Source organism: Mya arenaria, chromosome 10, assembly GCF_026914265.1.
Source record: "Mya arenaria isolate MELC-2E11 chromosome 10, ASM2691426v1".
NCBI classification, from domain to species: domain Eukaryota; kingdom Metazoa; phylum Mollusca; class Bivalvia; order Myida; family Myidae; genus Mya; species Mya arenaria.
The window spans coordinates 73,840,809-73,862,678 of record NC_069131.1 but is presented as its reverse complement, the minus strand read 5'-3'; the positions used below and the strand labels follow the sequence as shown (position 1 = coordinate 73,862,678).

General features: G+C 36.0%; 1 protein-coding gene across 4 annotated transcripts; it reads right to left on the bottom strand.

The window, feature by feature from the left end:
- Nucleotides 1-11,490: 11,490 nt before the first annotated feature.
- On the bottom strand, nucleotides 11,491-20,631 carry LOC128205213 (annetocin receptor-like). 4 transcript variants are annotated; one of them, XM_052906709.1, is made up of 3 exons: nucleotides 20,397-20,631; nucleotides 14,784-14,818; nucleotides 11,491-14,210 (listed from the first exon to the last, which is right to left on the bottom strand). In XM_052906709.1, the coding sequence occupies exon 3, from the start codon at nucleotides 14,160-14,162 to the stop codon at nucleotides 12,975-12,977; it is 1,188 nt and encodes a 395-aa protein (XP_052762669.1). In that variant the 5' UTR covers nucleotides 14,163-14,210; nucleotides 14,784-14,818; nucleotides 20,397-20,631; the 3' UTR covers nucleotides 11,491-12,974. The 4 variants fall into 4 exon arrangements, with proteins under 4 accessions (XP_052762669.1, XP_052762670.1, XP_052762672.1 ...); XM_052906710.1 differs by lacking the exon at nucleotides 20,397-20,631 and adding an exon at nucleotides 19,731-20,061; XM_052906712.1 differs by lacking the exons at nucleotides 14,784-14,818; nucleotides 20,397-20,631 and adding an exon at nucleotides 14,714-14,738.
- Between the last annotated feature and the right edge of the window lie 1,239 nt (nucleotides 20,632-21,870).

Here is a 21,870-nt window from a genome sequence, read left to right as displayed (position 1 = left end):
ATGTACCGTAGGAGCCATTCAGGAATATGCTGTATAACGAGTGTTCGGTTTATCGTAGAAGCCATTCAGGAAGATGCTGTATAACTTGTGTCCGATGTATCGTAGAAGCCATTCAGGAAGATGCTGTATAACTTGTGTTCGATGTATCGTAGGAGCCATTAAAAAATATGCTGTATTATTGGTGTTCGGTGTATCGAAAAAGCCATGCAGGGAGATGCTGCATAACTGCTGCTCGATGTATCGTACAAGCCATGCAGGAAGATGCTGTATAACTTGTGTTCGGTATATCGTACAAGCCATGCAGGAAGATGCTGTATATCTTGTGTTCGATGTATCGTACAAGCCATTCAGGAAGATGCCGTAAAACTGGTGTTCGGTGTATCGTAGAAGCCATTCGGGAAGATACTGTTTAACTGGTGTTCCATGTATCGTAGGAGACATTCAGGAAGATGCTGTATAATGAGTATTGCATGTTTTGTAGGAGCCATTCAGGAATATGCTGTATAACGAGTGTTCGGTGTATCGTAGAAACCATTCAGGAAGATGCTGTATAACTTGTGTTCGATGTATCGTAGAAGCCATGCAGGAAGATACTGTAGAACTGGTGATTCATGTATCGTAGGAGCCATTCAGGAAGATGCTGCATAACTAGTGTTCGGTGTATCGTACAAGCCATGCAGCAAGATGCTTTATAACTGGTGTTCCATGTATCGTAGGAGCCATTCAGGAAGATGCTGTATAACTAGTGTTCTGTGTATCGTAGAAGCAATGCAGAAAGATGCTGTGTAACTGGTGTTCCATGTACCGTAGGAGCCATTCAGGAATATGCTGTATAACGAGTGTTCGGTTTATCGTAGAAGCCATTCAGGAAGATGCTGTATAACTTGTGTCCGATGTATCGTAGATGCCATTCAGGAAGATGCTGTATAACTTGTGTTCGATGTATCGTAGGAGCCATTAAAAAATATGCTGTATTATTGGTGTTCGGTGTATCGAAAAAGCCATGCAGGGAGATGCTGCATAACTGCTGCTCGATGTATCGTACAAGCCATGCAGGAAGATGCTGTATAACTTGTGTTCGGTATATCGTACAAGCCATGCAGGAAGATGCTGTATATCTTGTGTTCGATGTATCGTACAAGCCATTCAGGAAGATGCCGTAAAACTGGTGTTCGGTGTATCGTAGAAGCCATTCGGGAAGATACTGTTTAACTGGTGTTCCATGTATCGTAGGAGACATTCAGGAAGATGCTGTATAATGAGTATTGCATGTTTTGTAGGAGCCATTCAGGAATATGCTGCATAACGAGTGTTCGGTGTATCGTAGAAACCATTCAGGAAGATGCTGTATAACTTGTGTTCGGTGTATCGTAGAAACCATGCAGGAAGATTCTGTATAGCTTGTGCTCGATGTATCGTAAAAGCCATGCAGGAAGATGCTGTATAACTTGTGTTCGATGTATCGTAGAAACCATTCAGGAAGATGCTGTATAACTTGCGTTCGGTGTATCGTAGAAACCATGCAGGAAGATGCTATATAACTTGTGTTCGATGTATCGTAGAAGCCATGCAGGAAGATACCGTATAACTTGTGTTTGGTGTATCGTAGAAGCCATTCAGGAAGATGCTGTATAACTTGTGATCGATGTATCGTAGAAGCCATGCAGGAAGATACTGTAGAACTGGTGCTCGGTGTTTCGTAGAAGCCATGCAGGAAGATGCTGTATAACTTGTGTTCGATGTATCGTTCAAGCCATGCAGGTAGGTACTGTATAATTGGTGCTCGGTGTATCGTAGGTGCCATTCAGGAAGATGCTGAATAACTTGTGTTTGATGTATCGTACAAGTCATTCAGGAAGATGCTGTATAACCTGTGTTCGGTGTATCGTAGGAGCCATGCAGGAAGATGCTGTATAACGAGTGTTCGGTGTATCGTAGAAGCCATTCAGAAAATGCTGTTTAACTTGTGATCGGTGTAACTTGGAATACATTCAGGAAGATGTTGTATAACTTGTGCTCGATTCATCGTAAAAGCCATGCAGGAAGTTTCTGCATAACTTGTGTTCGATGTATCGTACAAGCCATGCAGGAAGATACCGTATAACTGGTTTTCGGTGTATCGTAGAAGCCATTCAAGAAGATGCTGTATAACTAGTGTTCGATGTATCGTACACGCCATGCAGGAAGATGCTGTATAACTTCTGTTCGATGTATCGTTCAAGCCATGCAGGTAGATACTGTATAATTGGTGCTCCGTGTATCGTAGGAGCCATTCAGGAAGGTGCTGTATAACTTGTGTTTGATGTATCGTACAAGCCATTTAGGAAGATGCTGTATAACTTGTGTTCGGTGTATCGTAGAGACATTCAGGAAGATGCTGTATAACGAGTGTTCGATGTATCGTAGAATCCATTCAGGAAGATGCTGTATAAATTACGTTTGATGTATCGTAGAATCCATTCAGGTAGATGCTGTATAACTTGTGTTCGGTGTATCGTAGAAGCCATGCAGGAAGATACTGTATAACTTGTGTTCGGTGTATCGTAGAAGCCATGCAGGAAGATGCTATATAACTTGTGTTCGGTGTATCGTAAAGCCATGCAGGAAGATGCTGTATAACTTGTGTTCGATGTATCGTAGGAGCCATTTAGGAAAATATTGTACGCAGTTCGTGTTTGACGGCTTAGATGAAAAATGAAATTGATATGTTTTTAAATCATATGTGCTCAGTCAATCGATTGTCTTTTCGGCCAGTAGGTCGGTCGATTGACCAAGCCTTGTCTGCACCCTTATTGGAGAACGGTTTGACCTAAGACAATGCAATTGCATATAATGTTAGGTCCTTAAAGCTTCGATAAAACTAACAAACAACTAAAACAGCCAGTGATTCGCTAAGATTGAATAAAAGTAATTTGTTTGGTGAACTACTGACATTTCGCTATCACTCACAGCTTGAACGAACCACTGGCCAATTCTTAAATTTACTGAATAAATCTTCAAATGCTTTGAATGAGTTTACTTTGTGTCCAAAATAGTTGTAATAAAAGCACCGATGGTGTTGTCAGAACAAGGTGGGTGAACCACATAAATTTGCACTTTTGTTTTAAACATTCCAACCAGAAAGTCTAGTAATTAACAGAATAGAAGTAAGAACTTGCTGCAAATTCTTGCAGCACGGCCGGAAAAAAGAGGCGCTAGGAACAACCGGAAAGGACCTATAATAATATAGGACTGGACCTGACGTGGCCACTGGAATGTACTTAACGTGACGACCGCATTAGACCTGACATGACAACCGGAAGGGATTTGACGTGACAATCGGAATGCATCTGACATGACATATGGAAGGAACCTGACGTGACAACCAGAATAAATTTCACGTTGCAACTGATGTGACAACTTGAATTATTCTGACGTGAGAACTGGAATGGACCTATTATGGCAAGCTTAACGTGACAACCGAAAGGGACATGACGCTACAACCGGAATGAACCTGACGTGCCAACCGGAATTGACCTCAAGTGATAACCAGAAAAAAAAAACATTCCGTGACAATCAGAAAGTACTTGAGGTGTCAACCGAAAAGGACTTGACGTAACAACCGTAATAGACCTGACGTAAAATCCGAAATGACTTGAGGTGACTATGGGAATGGATCTGATGTGGCAACCGGAATGGACTTTACTTGACAACCAGAATAAACTTGACGTGACAATGAGAATGTTCCTTGCGTGACAACTGGAATGGACTTGACGTGACAACCAGAATAAACTTGACGTGACAATGAGAATGTTCATTGCGTGACAACTGGAATGGACTTGATGTGACTACAATGATATAACTGTCATTGAAACCGAAATGGACCTGATGTAACAGCATGTTAATTTAATATATCAAAAATGGTGTTTTGTCATTCACCGAGATCAGTATTGATCGTATCTTATAATAAAATGCGATGCGGTACACCTCTCTGATTGCAAGCTCAAACGGGCATTGTTACGTAAGATGTTCTATAAGTTTCTATGATGCATTCTCATCAATGCAAGTATCGTTCGTACGCCATTTCGAGCTGATATTTCTGAGAATTGTTTCTTTCCATCTCACCCAGCACATGTGCGAACTGTCTCTTTCTGTACGTCAGTATCAATGTCTGAATGATGCTAGCGTCCGTGGTCTGCAGAACTTAAGTGCAATTCTTTAGAAAAAAAAGCATTAGCTTCACGTTTAAAGGCGTAATTTCAGGTGGACGGGTGCACCATAGAAATAAATAACCAACAAATAACAGTAAAAACTGTCTTTAAGATATTTATGTTAACGAAAAGGTTTCGCTAATATTATCTATATAGCTAGTTTAATATCGCGAAAATTAAGTTATTAACACGAAACAGTTCGCTTTAGCAGATTATCTTACGGCAATGATATGCCACAATACGGGTGAATAAAAAGTCATTACTTTCTTGTACATATACCTATCGAAAGACATAATAAGGAATTCTTTTCTGTGCTGTGTCTCTGCAACAGACTCTTGAGTATAACGAAAACATCGATAAAAAACAAACCTGGATCGGAGCGATTCCTGTAAAATATGCACTCTGCGTTTGTATTTGTGGTCACGTGACCAAAGTCTGTTCATCACCTGTGTATATGTGTGCAAGTCTGCAACTTTGAATAAGTTAATGATGATCGAAGTAAACATCTGCTGCATGAAATTCAATATTGGAGTGGTATGCATAGATTTATAAACAAAGAAAACAACTTTACCTTTGAAACTTATCTCAAGATGGCATTTTTCGCATTTACTGGGTATGTCTGGAAAGTCTTTAGACGTACTCTTAATCTCTGTACAAATTGATAATATCAAATTATATAGAATCTTGTGATGCAGATACAATATTCGTTATTTATATTTTGCTAACTTTGCGCTCTGAACATAGTTCATTCAAGATGTAACGTGTACGGATAACACTTGTCATTTTATTTACTTGTTCGGTGAGAGTTACCTCCACTAAAGAACAATGTGCCTGAAATTAAGAGCAAGACAATGTGTTTTTTTTATCAAAGTAGGTTAAAAAAATGCTGCCAGATACATTGTGATTAATATTCATATTTGTATTAACGTAACTACGGGATTATATTGGGAATTATGCAGAATGAATATAACAACCATGGAGGCAGTTGGATTTTGATGGATATAACATCTGCTCTGTAAACTGATCCTTAATGAATTAAACACATAAAGGAGGATATTCTAGAATGAGGATAAATCGTCGTATGGTAACATTGTGGTTTCCACAATTGTATGCCTTTTTGAATAAACAAGGCATACAATTTTACAACCCACATTGTTACAATACGATGATTGATGTAAATGTCATTCATTAATTTGTCTAGTGGCATGAGGTAAGAGGCCTGGCGGCCTAGCGGCCTTATATTGTTTGCACTTTAAACGCATTTTTATGCGTATTCTTTTAAACCAATGCTAAATGAATGGTTTGTATTCACAAATTAATATCCTATTGCGATTAGCAGCATTTCAATAAAAAGTCGATCTAGCAGCTCAAAATTGTTTTCTACTTGAAAGCATTTTTGAACGTTTTCTTCATATGGTCAACTTTTCTCTCGATAAGCTCTTACCATTTTTTGTGCTTGCTGAGCCACGTGGCTGGCAGGCGGTGCGTTCATGGTGTTCACCTATGTGCACGTTGACTGTGTCCCTGTTACCGGCGTGGCCGTCTCGAACCTGGCGCGCTTGGCCGTCCGCAGCTCGTGTAGGATTTCGCGAAGATCCGTCTCAGACATGTCAATAAATTGAAAAAGGAAAGTAAACAAGGAAATGACATCAAATTAATGATTAACCATTAGCGAGTAAATCTATTTTAACCACAGCTTATATCACGTACAGTTCTTATAATTAATATTTATTTTATGACAAGGCCGGAACCACTAAATCACTATTGCATAATAATTATACTACTCCCACACAGTTATAAATTTCCCCTGAGCTGAAAAGATGCATATTGAAGTCAAGTATTGAAAACAAAAACCCGAATGACAGAACGCGTCCTCTCCGCTCAGATAATTATGCGGGAGCTATCATTATCATTCTGTTTTAGATACAGGTTTAAAATAACAAACCAAAGTATGGAGGGTTTGGAGGTTATATTCGAATCTAAATGGAAGTTTGGAGGTTGTTTTCGTCTCTAAATTGAAGATTGGAGGTTGTTTTCGTCTCTAAATGGACGTTAGGAGGTTGTTTTCGTCTCTAAATGCACGTTTGGAGATTGTTTTCGTCTCTAAATGAACATTTGGAGATTGTTTTCGTCTCTAAATGAACGTTTGGAGGTTGTTTTCGTCTCTAAATGAACGTTTGGAGGTTGTTTTCGTCTCTAAATGAACGTTTGGAGGTTGTATTTGTCTCTGAATGGAAGTTTGGAGGTTGTTTTCGTCTCTAAATGAACGTTTGGAGATTGTTTTCGTCTCTAAATGAACGTTTGGAGGTTGTTTTCGTCTCTAAATGGACGTTAGGAGGTTGTTTTCGTCTCTAAATGCACGTTTGGAGGTTGTTTTCGTCTCTAAATGAACGTTTGGAGATTGTTTTCGTCTCTAAATGAACGTTTGGAGATTGTTTTCGTCTCTAAATGCACGTTTGGAGATTGTTTTCGTCTCTAAATGAACGTTTGGAGATTGTTTTCGTCTCTAAATGAACGTTTGGAGGTTGTTTTGTCTCTGAATGGAAGTTTTGTGGTTGTATTTGTCTCTTAATGGAAGTTGGAAGGTTGATAATGTTTCTTAGTGGAAATTTGGAGGTTGTTTTCTACTCTAAATGAACGTTTGGAGGTTGTTTTCGTCTCTAAATGAACGTTTGGAGGTTGTTTCGTCTCTAAATGCACGTTTGGAGATTGTTTTCGTCTCTAATTGTCTCTAAATGAACGTTTGGAGGTTGTTTTCGTCTCTAAATGAACGTTTGGAGGTTGTTTTCGTCTCTAAATGGACGTTAGGAGGTTGTTTTCGTCTCTAAATGCACGTTAGGAGGTTGTTTTCGTCTCTAAATGCACGTTTGGAGATTGTTTTCGTCTCTAAATGAACGTTTGGAGATTGTTTTCGTCTCTAAATGAACGTTTGGAGGTTGTTTTCGTCTCTAAATGAACGTTTGGAGGTTGTTTTCGTCTCTAAATGAACGTTTGGAGATTGTTTTCGTCTCTAAATGAACGTTTGGAGATTGTTTTCGTCTCTAAATGCACGTTTGGAGATTGTTTTCGTCTCTAAATGCACGTTTGGAGATTGTTTTCGTCTCTAAATGAACGTTTGGAGGTTGTTTTGTCTCTGAATGGAAGTTTGGAGGTTGTTTTCGTCTCTAAATGAACGTTTGGAGATTGTTTTCGTCTCTAAATGAACGTTTGGAGATTGTTTTCGTCTCTAAATGAACGTTTGGAGGTTGTTTTGTCTCTGAATGGAAGTTTGGAGGTTGTTTTCGTCTCTAAATGCACGTTTGGAGGTTGTTTTCGTCTCTAAATGACCGTTTGGAGATTGTTTTCGTCTCTAAATGGACGTTAGGAGGTTGTTTTCGTCTCTAAATGCACGTTTGGGGGTTGTTTTCGTCTCTAAATGAACGTTTGGAGATTGTTTTCGTCTCTAAATGAACGTTTGGAGATTGTTTTCGTCTCTAAATGAACGTTTGGAGGTTGTTTTCGTCTCTAAATGAACGTTTGGAGGTTGTTTTCGTCTCTAGATGAACGTTTGGAGATTGTTTTCGTCTCTAAATGCACGTTTGGAGATTGTTTTCGTCTCTAAATGAACGTTTGGAGGTTGTATTTGTCTCTTAATGGAAGTTGGAAGGTTGATTATGTTTCTTAGTGGAAATTTGGAGGTTGTTTTCGACTTTAATGGAAGATTGGATATTGTTTTCGTCTATAGATAAAAGTTTGGAGGTTGTTTTCGGCTCTTCATGGAAGTTTGGAAGTTGTTTTCGGCTCTTAATCGAAGTGTGGAGGTTGTTTAGTCTCTAAATGGACGTTTGGGGGTTGTTGTCTTCCTAAATGCACGTTTGGAGGTTGTTATCGTCTCTAAATGGACGTTTGGAGGTTATATTCGTCTCTAAATGGAAGTTTAGAGGTCGTTTCGTCTCTAAATGGAAGTTTGGAGGTTGTTTCGTCTCGAAATGAAAATTTTGAGGTTGTTTTCGTCTTTAAAAAAGTTTGGATGTTGTTTTCGTCTATAAATGGAACTTTGGAGATTGTTTTTGTTTCTGAAACGAAGTATGGAGATTATTTTCTACTCTAAATGGAAGTTTGTCGGTTATTTCCGTCACTATATGGACGTTTTGAGGTTGTATTTGTCTCACAATGGAAGTTGGAAGGTTGATTATGTTTGATTGTGGAAATTTGGAAGTTGTTTTCAACTTTAAATGGAAAATTGGAGATTGTTTTCGTCTATAAATAGAAGTTTATATGTTGTTTTCGTCTCTTAAAGGAAGTTTGGAGGTTTTGTTTGGCTCTTAATGGAAGTTTGGAGGTTGTTTTCGGCTCTAAATGGAAGTTTGGAGGTTAATTTTGGCTCTTAATGGAAGTTTGGAGGTTGTTTTCGGCTCTTATTGAAAGTTTGGAGGTTGTTTTCGGCTCTTAACGGAAGTTTGGAGGCCGTTCCGTCTCTAAATGGACATTCGGAGGTTGTTTTTGTCTCTTAATGGACGTTTGGGGTTTGTTTCCGTCTCTTGAAGGAAAATTGCAGGTTGTAAATTGTTTAATAGATATTTGTTTGTCTGAGCTTTTCTGAATGAATGAATATGAATATGAATATGAACATCCGGCGATCTCATTTCATAAGATTGAGCACTCAAGATTGTTTTGTTACTGGCTGGCGTATTTTCGTACTTTACAATTGATGCATTTCGCCATTCACACTAAGAAAGTAAGCTTTAAATTCTGGACTTCTTAACCATTAAATCGGCATCGGCGACGGGCTGAGCCTGGTCTGCTGACTAAATTGTTTATAATAACAAACTTAAACGAATATCTTATTAAGAAACTGGATTAAGGGATGATTGGTGGTAGTCAATTCCTCTTTTACATCATTTGAAAACATATGTTAATTGATTGTGTTTGAAATACATGATAAAAGCATTTATAGCTAAATAAAGGATACACATGTCATAACTCACAAACACTATGACGAGCTTTCTCAACTGATCTTTTTTTAAATACAATACATAAACTTTTTATGTCCTACAATGCACATATGTCACATCCAACGGTGCATATTTATCCAACAGTGAACATTTGTCCTACAATTCACAATGGTCACATTTATCAAAAAGTGCAAATTTATCCATTGGTGCGCATTTGTCACATTTATCCAATAGTGTACATTTGTCACATTTATCCACCAATGCACTTTTGTCACATGCATCCAGCAGTGCATATTTGCCCAACGATGCACATTAATCCAACGTTACACATTTGTCACATTCATCAGACAGTGCACATTTGTCACATTTATGCAACGTTGCAAATTTGTCACATTAATCCAACAATGCCCATTTGTCACATTTATAAGACAGTGCACATTTGTCTCATTTATCAAACGTTGCACATTTGTCACATTTATCCAATAGCGCATATTTGTCATATTCATCAGACAGTGCACATTTATCTAACAGTGCAAAATTGTCATATTTATCCAACGTTGCATGTCTGTCACATTTATCCAACAGTGCACATTTGTCACATTTATCCAACAGTGCTCAATTGTCACCTTCATCAGACAGTGCACATTTGTCACATTTATCCAACAGCGCACATTTGTCACATTTATCCAATGTTGCACATTTGTCACATTTATCCAACAGCGCACATTTGACACATTTATCCTACAGTGCACATTTGTCACATTTATCCTACAGTGCACATTTGTCACATTTACCCAACGGTGCACATTTGCCCAACTGTGCACATTTATCCAACGGTGCACAATAATCCAACGGTGCACATTTATCCAACAGTGCACATTTGTCACATTTTCCCAACGGTGCACATTTACCCAACAGTGCACATTTATTCAACGTTGCACATTTACCTAACGGTGCACATTTATCCAACGGTGCACATTAACCCAACAGTGCATATTAATTCAACGTTGCACATTTATCCAACGGTGCGAATTTATCCAACGGTGCACAATTATCCACCAGTTAACATTTGTCCAAGAGAGCACCTTTTCCTTAAACACTTTTGCGCTCTGTGGTCACACTTTGGCTCAGGGCGATTAATTATAGAATAATACATGGTTAACCATGGCTTTTGGTTGATAATTGCCCAAGTGAAAAGGAATAATTGCCTGAGGGCTAATACATATGTTTTGTTATTTTTCAATGACTTCAAATGGATTTAAAAGCATGATTTTGTGGAATAATGAAAGATATGTCCTATAATTAGCATGTTTACTGAAAGTCTTTAAACTGAGATATAAGAAAATGGTTTTGAATGGCTTTAGCTGCAAAAATAACGAGTGACTGGAAATCAAAATAGCAAACCTTTTCGTACCTGTTTTCAGAATAAGCCTGCAATTTTTCCATTCTTCAAATATTTCCTGTTTTACAACGGCTGTTTATTTTTCAACATCAAATGTGATGTTCATGTCAATAGGTGAGCAAAGCTAGGGTCCATCAAGCCTAGGAGCAGTTTCATAAGAATCTCGGCTTGAATGACCCTAGCCATTTCGCTGGAATAATGAACATTTCTCAGCGAATAAAGTAAAACAAAACGTTTCAACAAAACATTTCCTCTCACTGCTTTATGACCTTTACCGAATGTAAACATCCAGTACGGTTTCGGGTAGGACTCGTTACTGAAACACGGAAGTTGTCATTATTGGTAAAACTAATTTCACTATAATTGCACCGATATTTTCATTTTAATCCGTTTAAAGCTTTTAATGTTTAAATGTTTGCCTACCAAGTATACTGCGGCCATTTTTATGTTCGTGAAAATGACTTCAGTGTGCACGTTTTTGTCTTCGTCATGCAATTATGCCATACTCGCCCTGACGTGCCGTGATAATCTCACGGGCGGAGACGATAATCATTATTGCGAGAACGAATTTCTATAGTAAAATGTTACTATTTATAGTAACATGTGTATTATTATTTGAAAAACACAAAGAGAGACGATTTTTCTACATCCTGTACCCTGTGCGCAGGAGTGTACAATATGCATTTGTTCCACAGTGCACATTTGTTCCATAATGGACATTTGATCACAGCGGACATTTCTTTCATTTGTCACACAATGCATACCCTAAAATGCACCTTTGCCCAGTAAATTTGTCACACAATGCATACTTGTCCCACAATCATTTGGGTCCCGTAATGCACAGTTTGAGACCTTATATGCATGAGCGTACTGTATGACAAATTAAGTTCCATCAATTCGAAATTAATGTGAACTACTTCAAAAAATGACAAGTGTGGGATCGCACTTAAATAAAAGATTGTCAAGCAGTTCACTCATTTATTTTGTATAAGAGATTACCAAACATTCATACTGTCAAACAGACTATACATGTATTTTGATAACAGATTGCCTAACAGATTGTACACCTATTATCACAAGAGATTGTCAAAACCGATTATACACGTATTTTCATAAAGCAATTGTCTAACAGATTGTACACGTATTTCCACAAAAGATTGCCTAACATATTGTACATGTGTTTTCGTAAGAGATTGCTTACAGATTGTACAAGTATTTTCGTAAGAGATTGCCTAACAGATTGTACACGTATTTTCGTAAGAGATTGCTTACAGATTGTACAAGTATTTTCAAAAGAGATTGCGTAACAGATTGAACACGTATTTTTGTAAAAGATTGTCAAACAGATTGTACGCGTATTTTCATACGAGATTGCGTAACAGATTGTACACGTACTTTCATAAGAGATTGTCTTACAGGTTGTAAACGTATCATCGTAAGACATTGCCTAAAAGATTGTACACGTATTTTCGTAAGATTATCTAACATATTGAACACGTATTTTTGTAAAACATTGCCTAACATATTATACACGTATTTTCGTAAGACATTGCCTAACACATTGATTGCCTTACAGAGCGTGCACCTATTTTCGTAAGATATTATTGTCTAACATATTGTACACGTATTTTAATAAGAAACTGCCTTACAGATTGTACACGTATTTTCTAAAGATATTGTCAAATATTGTCTTTTTGGCCCATCGTTCAAAGATATATTTGAATGTACTTGTTTTTGATGAAGATGGGAAACGACAAATGTATTAAAATGTTCTCAATTAAAAAAGACAGCTAACGCTTCCTACATGTGTGACCAAAAATGGAATGAGCTATCCACTTTTCTATACATTACATCGAGAATAGTACATTCAATGCAATTCCTAACAACTCCATTCAATTCATTTCGTCATATGTTTAATATTAAAGAACCATTTTCGATTCCAAGTGTATTTAATTTTTAATAATATGAACACACATAATAATGAGGATTGACCTACATCTCTGACACTGGCTCTTCAGCTGTCAACCTGAGTATAGCACATGGAACCTACTCACATTGCTGGTTTTATTTACGATGAAATTTAGAATCTAATTTGAAGGTAAGAATGCTTATTCTGGGCATGTGAATATATTTCAGTTCATGCCCTATACCTTTGAGTTTAAACCATTTCAGGGCATTTAGGTTTAGTAGAAGCTGAAGTTTAGTGCATGAGCCTAAGATGTAGACACAATTCATGTTCAGCTATTTTTTGTTCCCTAACGGACAACAAAGTCATAGACCTGACACGCCACAATTCATATATGAGTTGACATTAAAGCGTAGCAACGACGTGATCCTCAACTATATAGCCTTCTAGTATAAAAACGACATAGAATAACTTTTTCACTATCTAAAAATAAGCTAATTAAGGTTTAAAAAAAAGCCCAATCGTATTTGACAGGTTTCCCTTTACTTCGTCCATGAACACCTGCAGCAACAGAAAAGTTTGCAGATTAAATTCCTAAAGTCTCTTCGGAAGTCACTTACACATGCGAAATATACCAGAGGATTCGCCATGTTATTTATCACAAACGATCTCAGAAAAATGTTATACGTCACAACCTGTAATGATGTCATATCCTGCGCAAAATCAGGTCGAAAGGTAGAGTAGATTATAAAAGCAAGATGAGGAATGAATGAGAGCACAAAAACGGCCGTCAACCAACAAAACATGCTGGTCATCTCATGGGCGGCTCTATTTACGCGGCTAGCGGCGTTGGACGCTGCCTTCCCAACGGGCGTGTGTAGTCTGTACGTTCCCTCAGTTTGTTCTGACGCCGTGGTCTTCATTAAGACACTTCCAGCTGTGTTTTTATGTGTGCTTGTCGCATCTTTTTGTGTACACAGTGACTGGCTTGATTTGGTTGACTTGTCTAAGATCGAGCTTGTGGAGTAACGTCTCGTGAATTTCAAATGCCACTTTAACTGTCGTCCAATCCGAATGTACAACACAAGCAATGTAGCAAATGATATACTCACGACTATGGATTGAAATGGGAAGTATATTTTGGGCCATATTGAATCAGTCTGTATAAAGTGGTCTTCAACAAAGCATTCAGTCCCTGTGATATTGTGAACTCCAGTTTTGACTGTCCTTACTCCGTAAATAAATATAGCTGGGACGGCCACTACTACTCCCATAATACAAGACACAATACACATGAAATGCATTCGCCTTGTTTTCATTTCAACCAACTCAAAAATGCATATAGCCCGGTGCCTTTCAATGGCAATACTAACAAATATAAACACTGACGTCCCAACAAGAAAAACGTGGACAAAACGTAACGTTTTGCATACGTTCTCGGACGGAAACTGGTACGGATGGATCATGCTAAACACCAGAAGAGGCGTTCCGACGCTGCACGCTATAAAGTCTACTACAGCAAGCCACAGAATAAACACACGTGAAAATGAGCTTGGGTGGGGTATGTAGACGCTTAACACGATCAAGTTTCCGATGATCCCGATCACTGCAAGCGTAGCGCAGATGACAATGGCCGGAAGGTGTAGCGTGACCAAAGCGTCGTTGAGTTCCGTCAACGTGGCGTTGACGTCGAATTCGTCCCGCCATGATTTTGGTAAAGTTGTATACATCTTCAGTTTCCTCCCGTGGCTCTTTAAGTATACACCGCACTAACGCTCCTGAAGATAAAACCAATTTGAATATGTTTAGTGAAAATAAATGTCATATTGTTTAATATCTATTCGTCTTGAAATTCCAATTATATGTAGATAATACGCTTTTTTATGTTAGATACACAAAAACGTCGGTTTGTAATAAAATTTTCAAAAATAGACGTCATTTTGTCGTCGAAACTTTACATTTTCAAAAAAGTTTGCGTTACCAAAATTGTTACAATTTAAAGTAAACAATTATATTATTAAAGCCAATATCTTATACATCTTAGTTCCTACACTGATAATTGTAAAAATATGTTGACTTGTGGCTTTTATGGTTGGCAAATATGCTTGTATGAAATTATCTATATGACTTATAATGTACAAACCACTCGGCGTATATCCCTCTTAATATTCCTTATCAACACTGATAATTCAACAGTCTGTTCAATATGAACTTGTCTCGTGATGTGTATGAAAATTTGGCAAATATGCCAAAATAGCTTGATAAATTTTAATGTACAAACCACTCCACATATCTTGACGTATAGCTTTCATGAGCAGTTGCTCGACTGTTCCAATATATAATGAACTTACCACTGAAAATATATTCCTTCTGGAGAATAAGCTCCCTGAAATAGGATGAAATTACAGGTAATATTTCCTTCAAAACATTACATGATTCTACTTAAAGTTGCACTTTCACAGATTGACAGTCTTAACAATTTTGTTTAAGTTTTTGTCTCAGAATCAGCTGATTTTGTAAGCAATGCCTTCAATTCAGTCATATAAGATAACTCACAATAAAACAGATCTGAATTGTTTGGAAAATTGCCGAAAAATATATATTTTTAAGGCATTAGTAACGTTAGCCATAAAATAGCAATGTTCAAACGTAAATATGAAAAAAATACGAACTGATCTTTTGTCAGCCGTCTTGTTTCAATGGTTTCCAGACATTTACGCAAAATAGTTGTTAAAACGGCCAAACTGAGAGATCAGCTTTAACCTAATAATTCTTATCAAGAATTTGCATGCGATAGATCCAACATAGTGATACTATCTACTCATTCTAACTGAACTCATTTTATTAAAGTAAACAAAGGCCACCGGCCAAATTACACAGTACCTATACACCATAACATGTAAAATATAAAACAATATATAATACTGTTAAAATACTGTTAAATGTTAAAATAAAAAATATAACAAAAGTCTACATGGTTATCATATTCAATAGAATATATATATGTATATCGTTAATTGTAACATAGAATCATCATTGTTAAAACTTAATAATACCACAATCAAGTGTAAATTGAGGCTTTAATGACACTGACTTACCAGTGGCGTAGATACATATAGGCCATGTAGACCAGGGCTTACAACTTTTTTGAAAAATGACAAAATTTAAATAACCCAAAAACGCAATAAAAACTAATAGCTACTCAAACACTTTGAACATCTCAAAAGTTTTATATAACAGTATTATAACCAAAGCAAGTCTGGTGATTATTTTCATTACGTGCAGGATGTCTTGTTTGATTTTTTTTTTGTAATCATTGCATATACAATTAAGTTTGTGTTTTATTTGCTTATAAAATTGATGTAATTGTGCCTTTTGATTTTCTCCTGGAATGCTCCCAAATTAAATCGGGGTGTGTGTGTGTTGGGGGGCAGTATCCCCAAACTCATATACGACCATTGGGCCTACAAGATTTTAAGGCCTAGCTACATCCCTGCTTACCATATGTTTATCCTCCGATTATTCCTCATCATAACCGATAATTAAACAACCTGTTCAAAAATATCGTCAACTTATGGATTGTATAAGCAGATAGAATAAACTGCACATAAATTCTTTGTTCCAAAAGTTACATGTATCTTCTTTACCGTACATTTCTTTTCTAGTATTGGCCCAAGATACGACCAATCTAAAAAGGATATCAACGGAACAGCATTTGTAATGAAACCTTCAAGTTGAAATCCTACAATCTAACCACCATATAGTTTATTGATAAGTGAAAGATACATGTATGTTTAAATTGAGGCTATAACAACACTGTAAGAGAATCTAGACCACCAGTTCGCGCTATGAATGATTTATCCGTCTGCTCACCGCTATATTATGAAACCAGCAGGTGACAGTCATTTCTAAGTGCAATCGCTTCCATTTGACCTTATCCATTTCGATATACATGTACAGTACTTTTAATGCAGCCATAATTATATCGTGAACGCGTAGAAATATAGTCCATTTTTATACCCCATATAGCAAGGAACATAGATCAAAAACAATAGTTTAGACGTTCGAAATGGTGGCGCAAACAGTTTCTATTCCTTAATTGTTTGTTGTTTTAGATATCATCAATATTTGCATTAAGGTAATTGGATCGTGAAGCCAATCGTCATTTGATCATCAACGATCGGTATATTTATCCACAAAGCTCAATATACATGATTATTAATCAACTATTACGTATTTGACGCGATACGGAGACAATCTCGATACCAATACCAGGCAATTGAAGACAATATATTCCAAAATTCGGCCTATTTTGTCCAAACTCTGCCAATATCAACAAAACTCGCAAATATGAGTCTCCTCCGTTTTGATTGGCTGTCGAAACTCGCCTTATATGAGAAATATGCTGGAAATTATTTTAAAAGGAATCCATTTTGTTTTTCGTTTTTCGACTGTTTCAAAAAAATTGTGCTTCGTTTTAACCTATTTGGAAATACTAGCCTATTAAATTCTTCAATCGCCTTGTACGGGTTGATAAAATAGTGGTTTTTAAGTCTATAATGAGTGTGTTCACCGAAAAAATGGACAAAGAAGGTGAAACATTTGACGTTTTGGCATACGATTTACGAAATAAAGACGAAAAGACATGCTTCCTTAGACTGTACAGCGCTTTACTCATAAGTATGTGCAATGTCACTAAAGGAGGCATTTCAAAATCTGCAGAGTCAAGTCTAGAAAAGCATACACACTGATTAAATCAACGATAAACAGGTGTGGTGAAAGTATTAGTATAAGTTAGCCGGTTATATTTCGGTATAGGAATTTAGTTAACTTCGCGCATGCGTGGCAGCGAGCGGAGCTCTTAAACTGCTGTTCCTGGACCCGACAAGACGTGTTTTGGGGGATTCGTTTTAATATACAGCCGTGCTGTCCAATCTACAGTTACCGTGAGTTGGGTAAATACAATAATGGCGACGAGGATGTATAAATAAAGCTCTTTGTAATAGTTTTGAGAACACGTGAACAATCTGTGGAAATTTGACAGTTGACCGGAAACGCGTAACACGCATGCGTCAATCCAAGATGGCCGCGACCAGGGGTAAACGTAAACAAATGAGTACTTGCTTATATTGAAGTGAATAACGACTGGTTAACATACGGATTGATTGTTATTTGCTATTTTAACATGTGTTTTATACTTTCAATATATAGTACATAACCATAAGCAGTCATTGCTGAATTTGGCAGTTTTTTTAAGTGGAGATACCATTTGTAAGATCTTACAGATCTGTGTTTGGTAAGCTAGTAAATAGATAAGCAAAGGTACTTGAAAATGGACATTTGTTTGCATTTATAAACAGCAGGAAAGAACCATGAATATTGATATGGGATAGTTCTCCAGGAAATTAAATACCAAAGCTTAGTTGTCAAAGATTCTGTACATGTCGGATTGTATATGCTTTTTGCATATATATTGAGTTCATGTATTCCCAGCAATTGATATTTTACCTTTTTCATCAGGATACAGAGCTTGTTACACAAGCATTCGGATCGCGCGTTGTTGTGACAGATGGTTTTGGGATCCTGAAAGTGGAGGAGTTGGGACTCGAGTTGGGAGTTGGGATCCAAGTGAAGTCTGTAACACCAAAGCTTTGCAGTACAAGTGTATCGCAATTAAACCAGGGCAAGACATGGCACTCAACATGAGGTTGAAGGGACAGAGTATATATAGTAAACAACTTGCGTTAAATGTAAATCTGTCGACCTAGGGGTAAGCTAACATCAAGGAAAATGCCTTTAACTTAAAAACTACTGGGTATTATGGAAATAGCCAACAAAACTGACCAGCATAAAACGTAATGACCAATGCAGTAAGCGTATGCAATGTGGAGAACCTGAAGTTGTTACCCATAGTCCAAGAACTAGCCATTCTAGTGTGGACAACGACCGTATCGAACCTGCTGTTACACAGCAATATATCTCTTTCTCTACTTGACCTTTTCCTTAACTACTACATGATTTGCAATGACAACTTTACGGTATACAAGACAAAATCCCGCGTCATATGGCTCTACAAACACTCCAAACAAACACTTGAAGTATTTCTACTTTCACTTCGAATCACCTTCTTGCAATTTTGACCTTGACCGCGCACTCGGCTATGACTTAAATACACGAAGCGTTTTCATTGGACGGCTACCATCGACTTTCCTTGTTTTAATGACGTAATTGGAAAAACATTCAAATGTGGTCCAAAGTGAAAGTAGAAATACTGCAACAAAAAACGTTCGATTTGGATAAATACACGTCTTATTCAACGAGTTTTTAACGGTAGGAACGATAGTTTAAGCTTCTCTTTGTAATGCATGCGCAAAGTTTGCATGTCAGTCTTTCTTAACGTATTTTAGGGGGAAAAAATCCGTTGTTTTTCAACCTCCCGGTTCTTTCGTAATGGCGAATTTCAGTTTCTGGTCGGTGCATTTTGTTGGAATATGCCGTAAAGGTCAATCTTACTAGCATAAAAGTTATATTTTTCTTGTAGATGGGAATCTTACCTTATCAGAACAGTAAAAATTATTACATTATCTCAGTTATTTTAGGAACTATGCTCTATTGATTAGGTCCGTTTGGAATTGATGATTTTTTGCACATGTTAACCTTATATTTATTTATATATAAAACTAATTTTCTTTCATGAAAAATTGTGGAATATTTTTTTAAATGACATATATTCACTATTTTGACCAAAATAAATAATAATTAAAATATTTTTTTTTTATTTTTTTTTATAAAAAACTGTATCCAGGCAATGTGACGAGCACCTTTGATCAATACACTAATGTTGGACATTAACTATATAATGAAGAACGCTCACCCTGCCTATTCTTCATCATTAAGATTTAAGTTCATGTCATCTAACTATTAAATAAAATCTTATCATTGAAGATTAAGGGCAGAAAAAAGTATCAATACACCGATGTTAGACATATACTCTTAAATGAAGTACGCTCACACCGCCCCTTTTTAAGTATGAAGATTTTAATTAATGTCATCTAACGATTACATCAAGTCGTAACATAGAAAATAACGGTCAGAAATAGTATCAATACATCAATGTTAGACATATACTATTAAATGAAGCACGCTCACTCCGCCCATTCTTAATCATGAAGATTTTAATTCATTTCATCTAATTATTACATAAAATCGTATAATAGAAAATTAAGGTCAGACATAATAACAATACACCAATGTTAGACGTACATGAATACTATTAAATGAAGTTACTAAGTACATACCAGATAAAAGAAAACATCACAGAATATTCCCTTTCCTGATACACGCAATAATGCAAGTATTTAAGTTTCATTAGTTGAGCTATATGTGTCATTCAGATCAATACAAATACTTAAAAGAGTAGATATTCAACGCACGCATGGATAGCATTCCATTATTGTTTTCAGGTTTTGTTATTTGTTCCACTTTATTTAGTCTGTATAACCTCAATCCATTTTTATACCAATACATAGTGATCGTTATTGAGGAATATTCTTTATTGTGCTCGACCTAATCAAAGCAAACTGACTAGTTTCATGATTATAATGGAATGTTACCTTGAGATCTGTTTACCGGCCTTCCATTTATTCGAGTTCACTGATAAAAATGTTATTCGCAATAGTTGAAGTTTAAGCAAACAATCTACGAAGTATTGGTTAAATTTGTAAATTCTGCTGATGTTAGATGTTTCAAATCTCTAAAAAGAGCTAAGACAAAACCAGTGACTTATACAGCTTCAAAATCCCATATGAATAAATTAGTTCTATATATGTAACATTCCACACGATACTCGGTCTTGTATTTACTCAAACACATTAAATAAACTGAATATATTACAAATTAAATATATAGCTAGAAACAATGAAAACATAAAAAAGAAGTCGAAATATTTGCGTTATAACACTCACCTTCTCTGACAATATACTCCGAAGTTAATAGAAAAAAATTGCCGGTGATTTTGCTAATATACATGTTCAAATGCACTAAATGACTTCATCATGTATGTTTAAGCCACAATTCACACGCTGTTTTACCCCAAGGTCCATAGAATGATTTGCAACTGCGTATGTTCAACGCTTCTTTACAATTAACCACTTTTCACAAGTTGTTGCCAAATAAACTTCTCTGATGTATTGATATAAAGCAGCCACTTTCACCGTGTTAAATTAATGAGTAATTTTCAATGATGAGCGGAAACATTTAAATACTGTTTATGACTCTAACTAAGCTGTTTCCCAGATACTTCCTGGTCGCTCGATAAAGTGCAATTAAGGCCATTAGCCATTTTATGTTTAGCTTAATTGTTTTGACAACAGATACCAATAATTGATTTGTTGATAAAGCATTAGATATGGTTTGTAAATGATGGAACATTCTTGCATAATCTAATCTTTTTCAATTATAAGTATACATGTTCATACTACAAATTCATTTGGACAAACAAATATAGTGTGGCTTCATTCGATTGTTTGTCTGTTCAGTAGAGTGGCTTCAGAGAAAATAAACTGCCAAGAAATAAAAGACTATGTATATTATGCCATATTCAAGAAATTAAGAATGATTATAATTTTATGTTAAGCTGTTCTTGTTTCAATGACCATCAATCAAAGTTTATAAAATGTATTAATGTAAATGTTTAAATTTATTAAACTCATAAGTAGTAATAACAAACCAACTAAATAAATGTAAATTCTTGGAACAGGCAAAAGTTTGAAGAAACTAATAAATCAATGATTTTGTTTAAGATTTGATGGTATAAGTTTTATTTTAAATCAATGATATTGTTTAAGTCTAGATCGTATAACTTTTATTGTAAATCAATGATATTGTTTAAGTCTAGATCGTATAAGTTTTATTTTAAATCAATGATATTGTTTAAGTTTTGATCGTAAAAGTTTTATTGTAAATCAATGATATTGTTTAAGTCTTGATCGTATAACTTTTATTATAAATCAATGAGATTGTTTAAGTCTAGATCGTATAAGTTTTATTTTAAATCAATGATATTGTTTAAGTCTAGATCGTATAAGTTTTATTGTAAATCAATGATATTGTTTAAGTCTAGATCGTATAAGTTTTATTTTAAATCAATGATATTGTTTAAGTTTTGATCGTATAACTTTTATTGTAAATCAATGATATTGTTTAAGTCTAGATCGTATAAGTTTTATTTTAAATCAATGATATTGTTTAAGTCTAGATCGTATAGGTTTTATTTTAAATCAATGATATTGTTTAAGTTTTGATCGTATAACTTTTATTGTAAATCAATGAGATTGTTTAAGTCTTGATCGTATAAGTTTTATTTTAAATCAATGATATTGTTTAAGTTTTGATCGTATATGTTTTATTGTAAATCAATGATATTATTTAAGTCTTGAT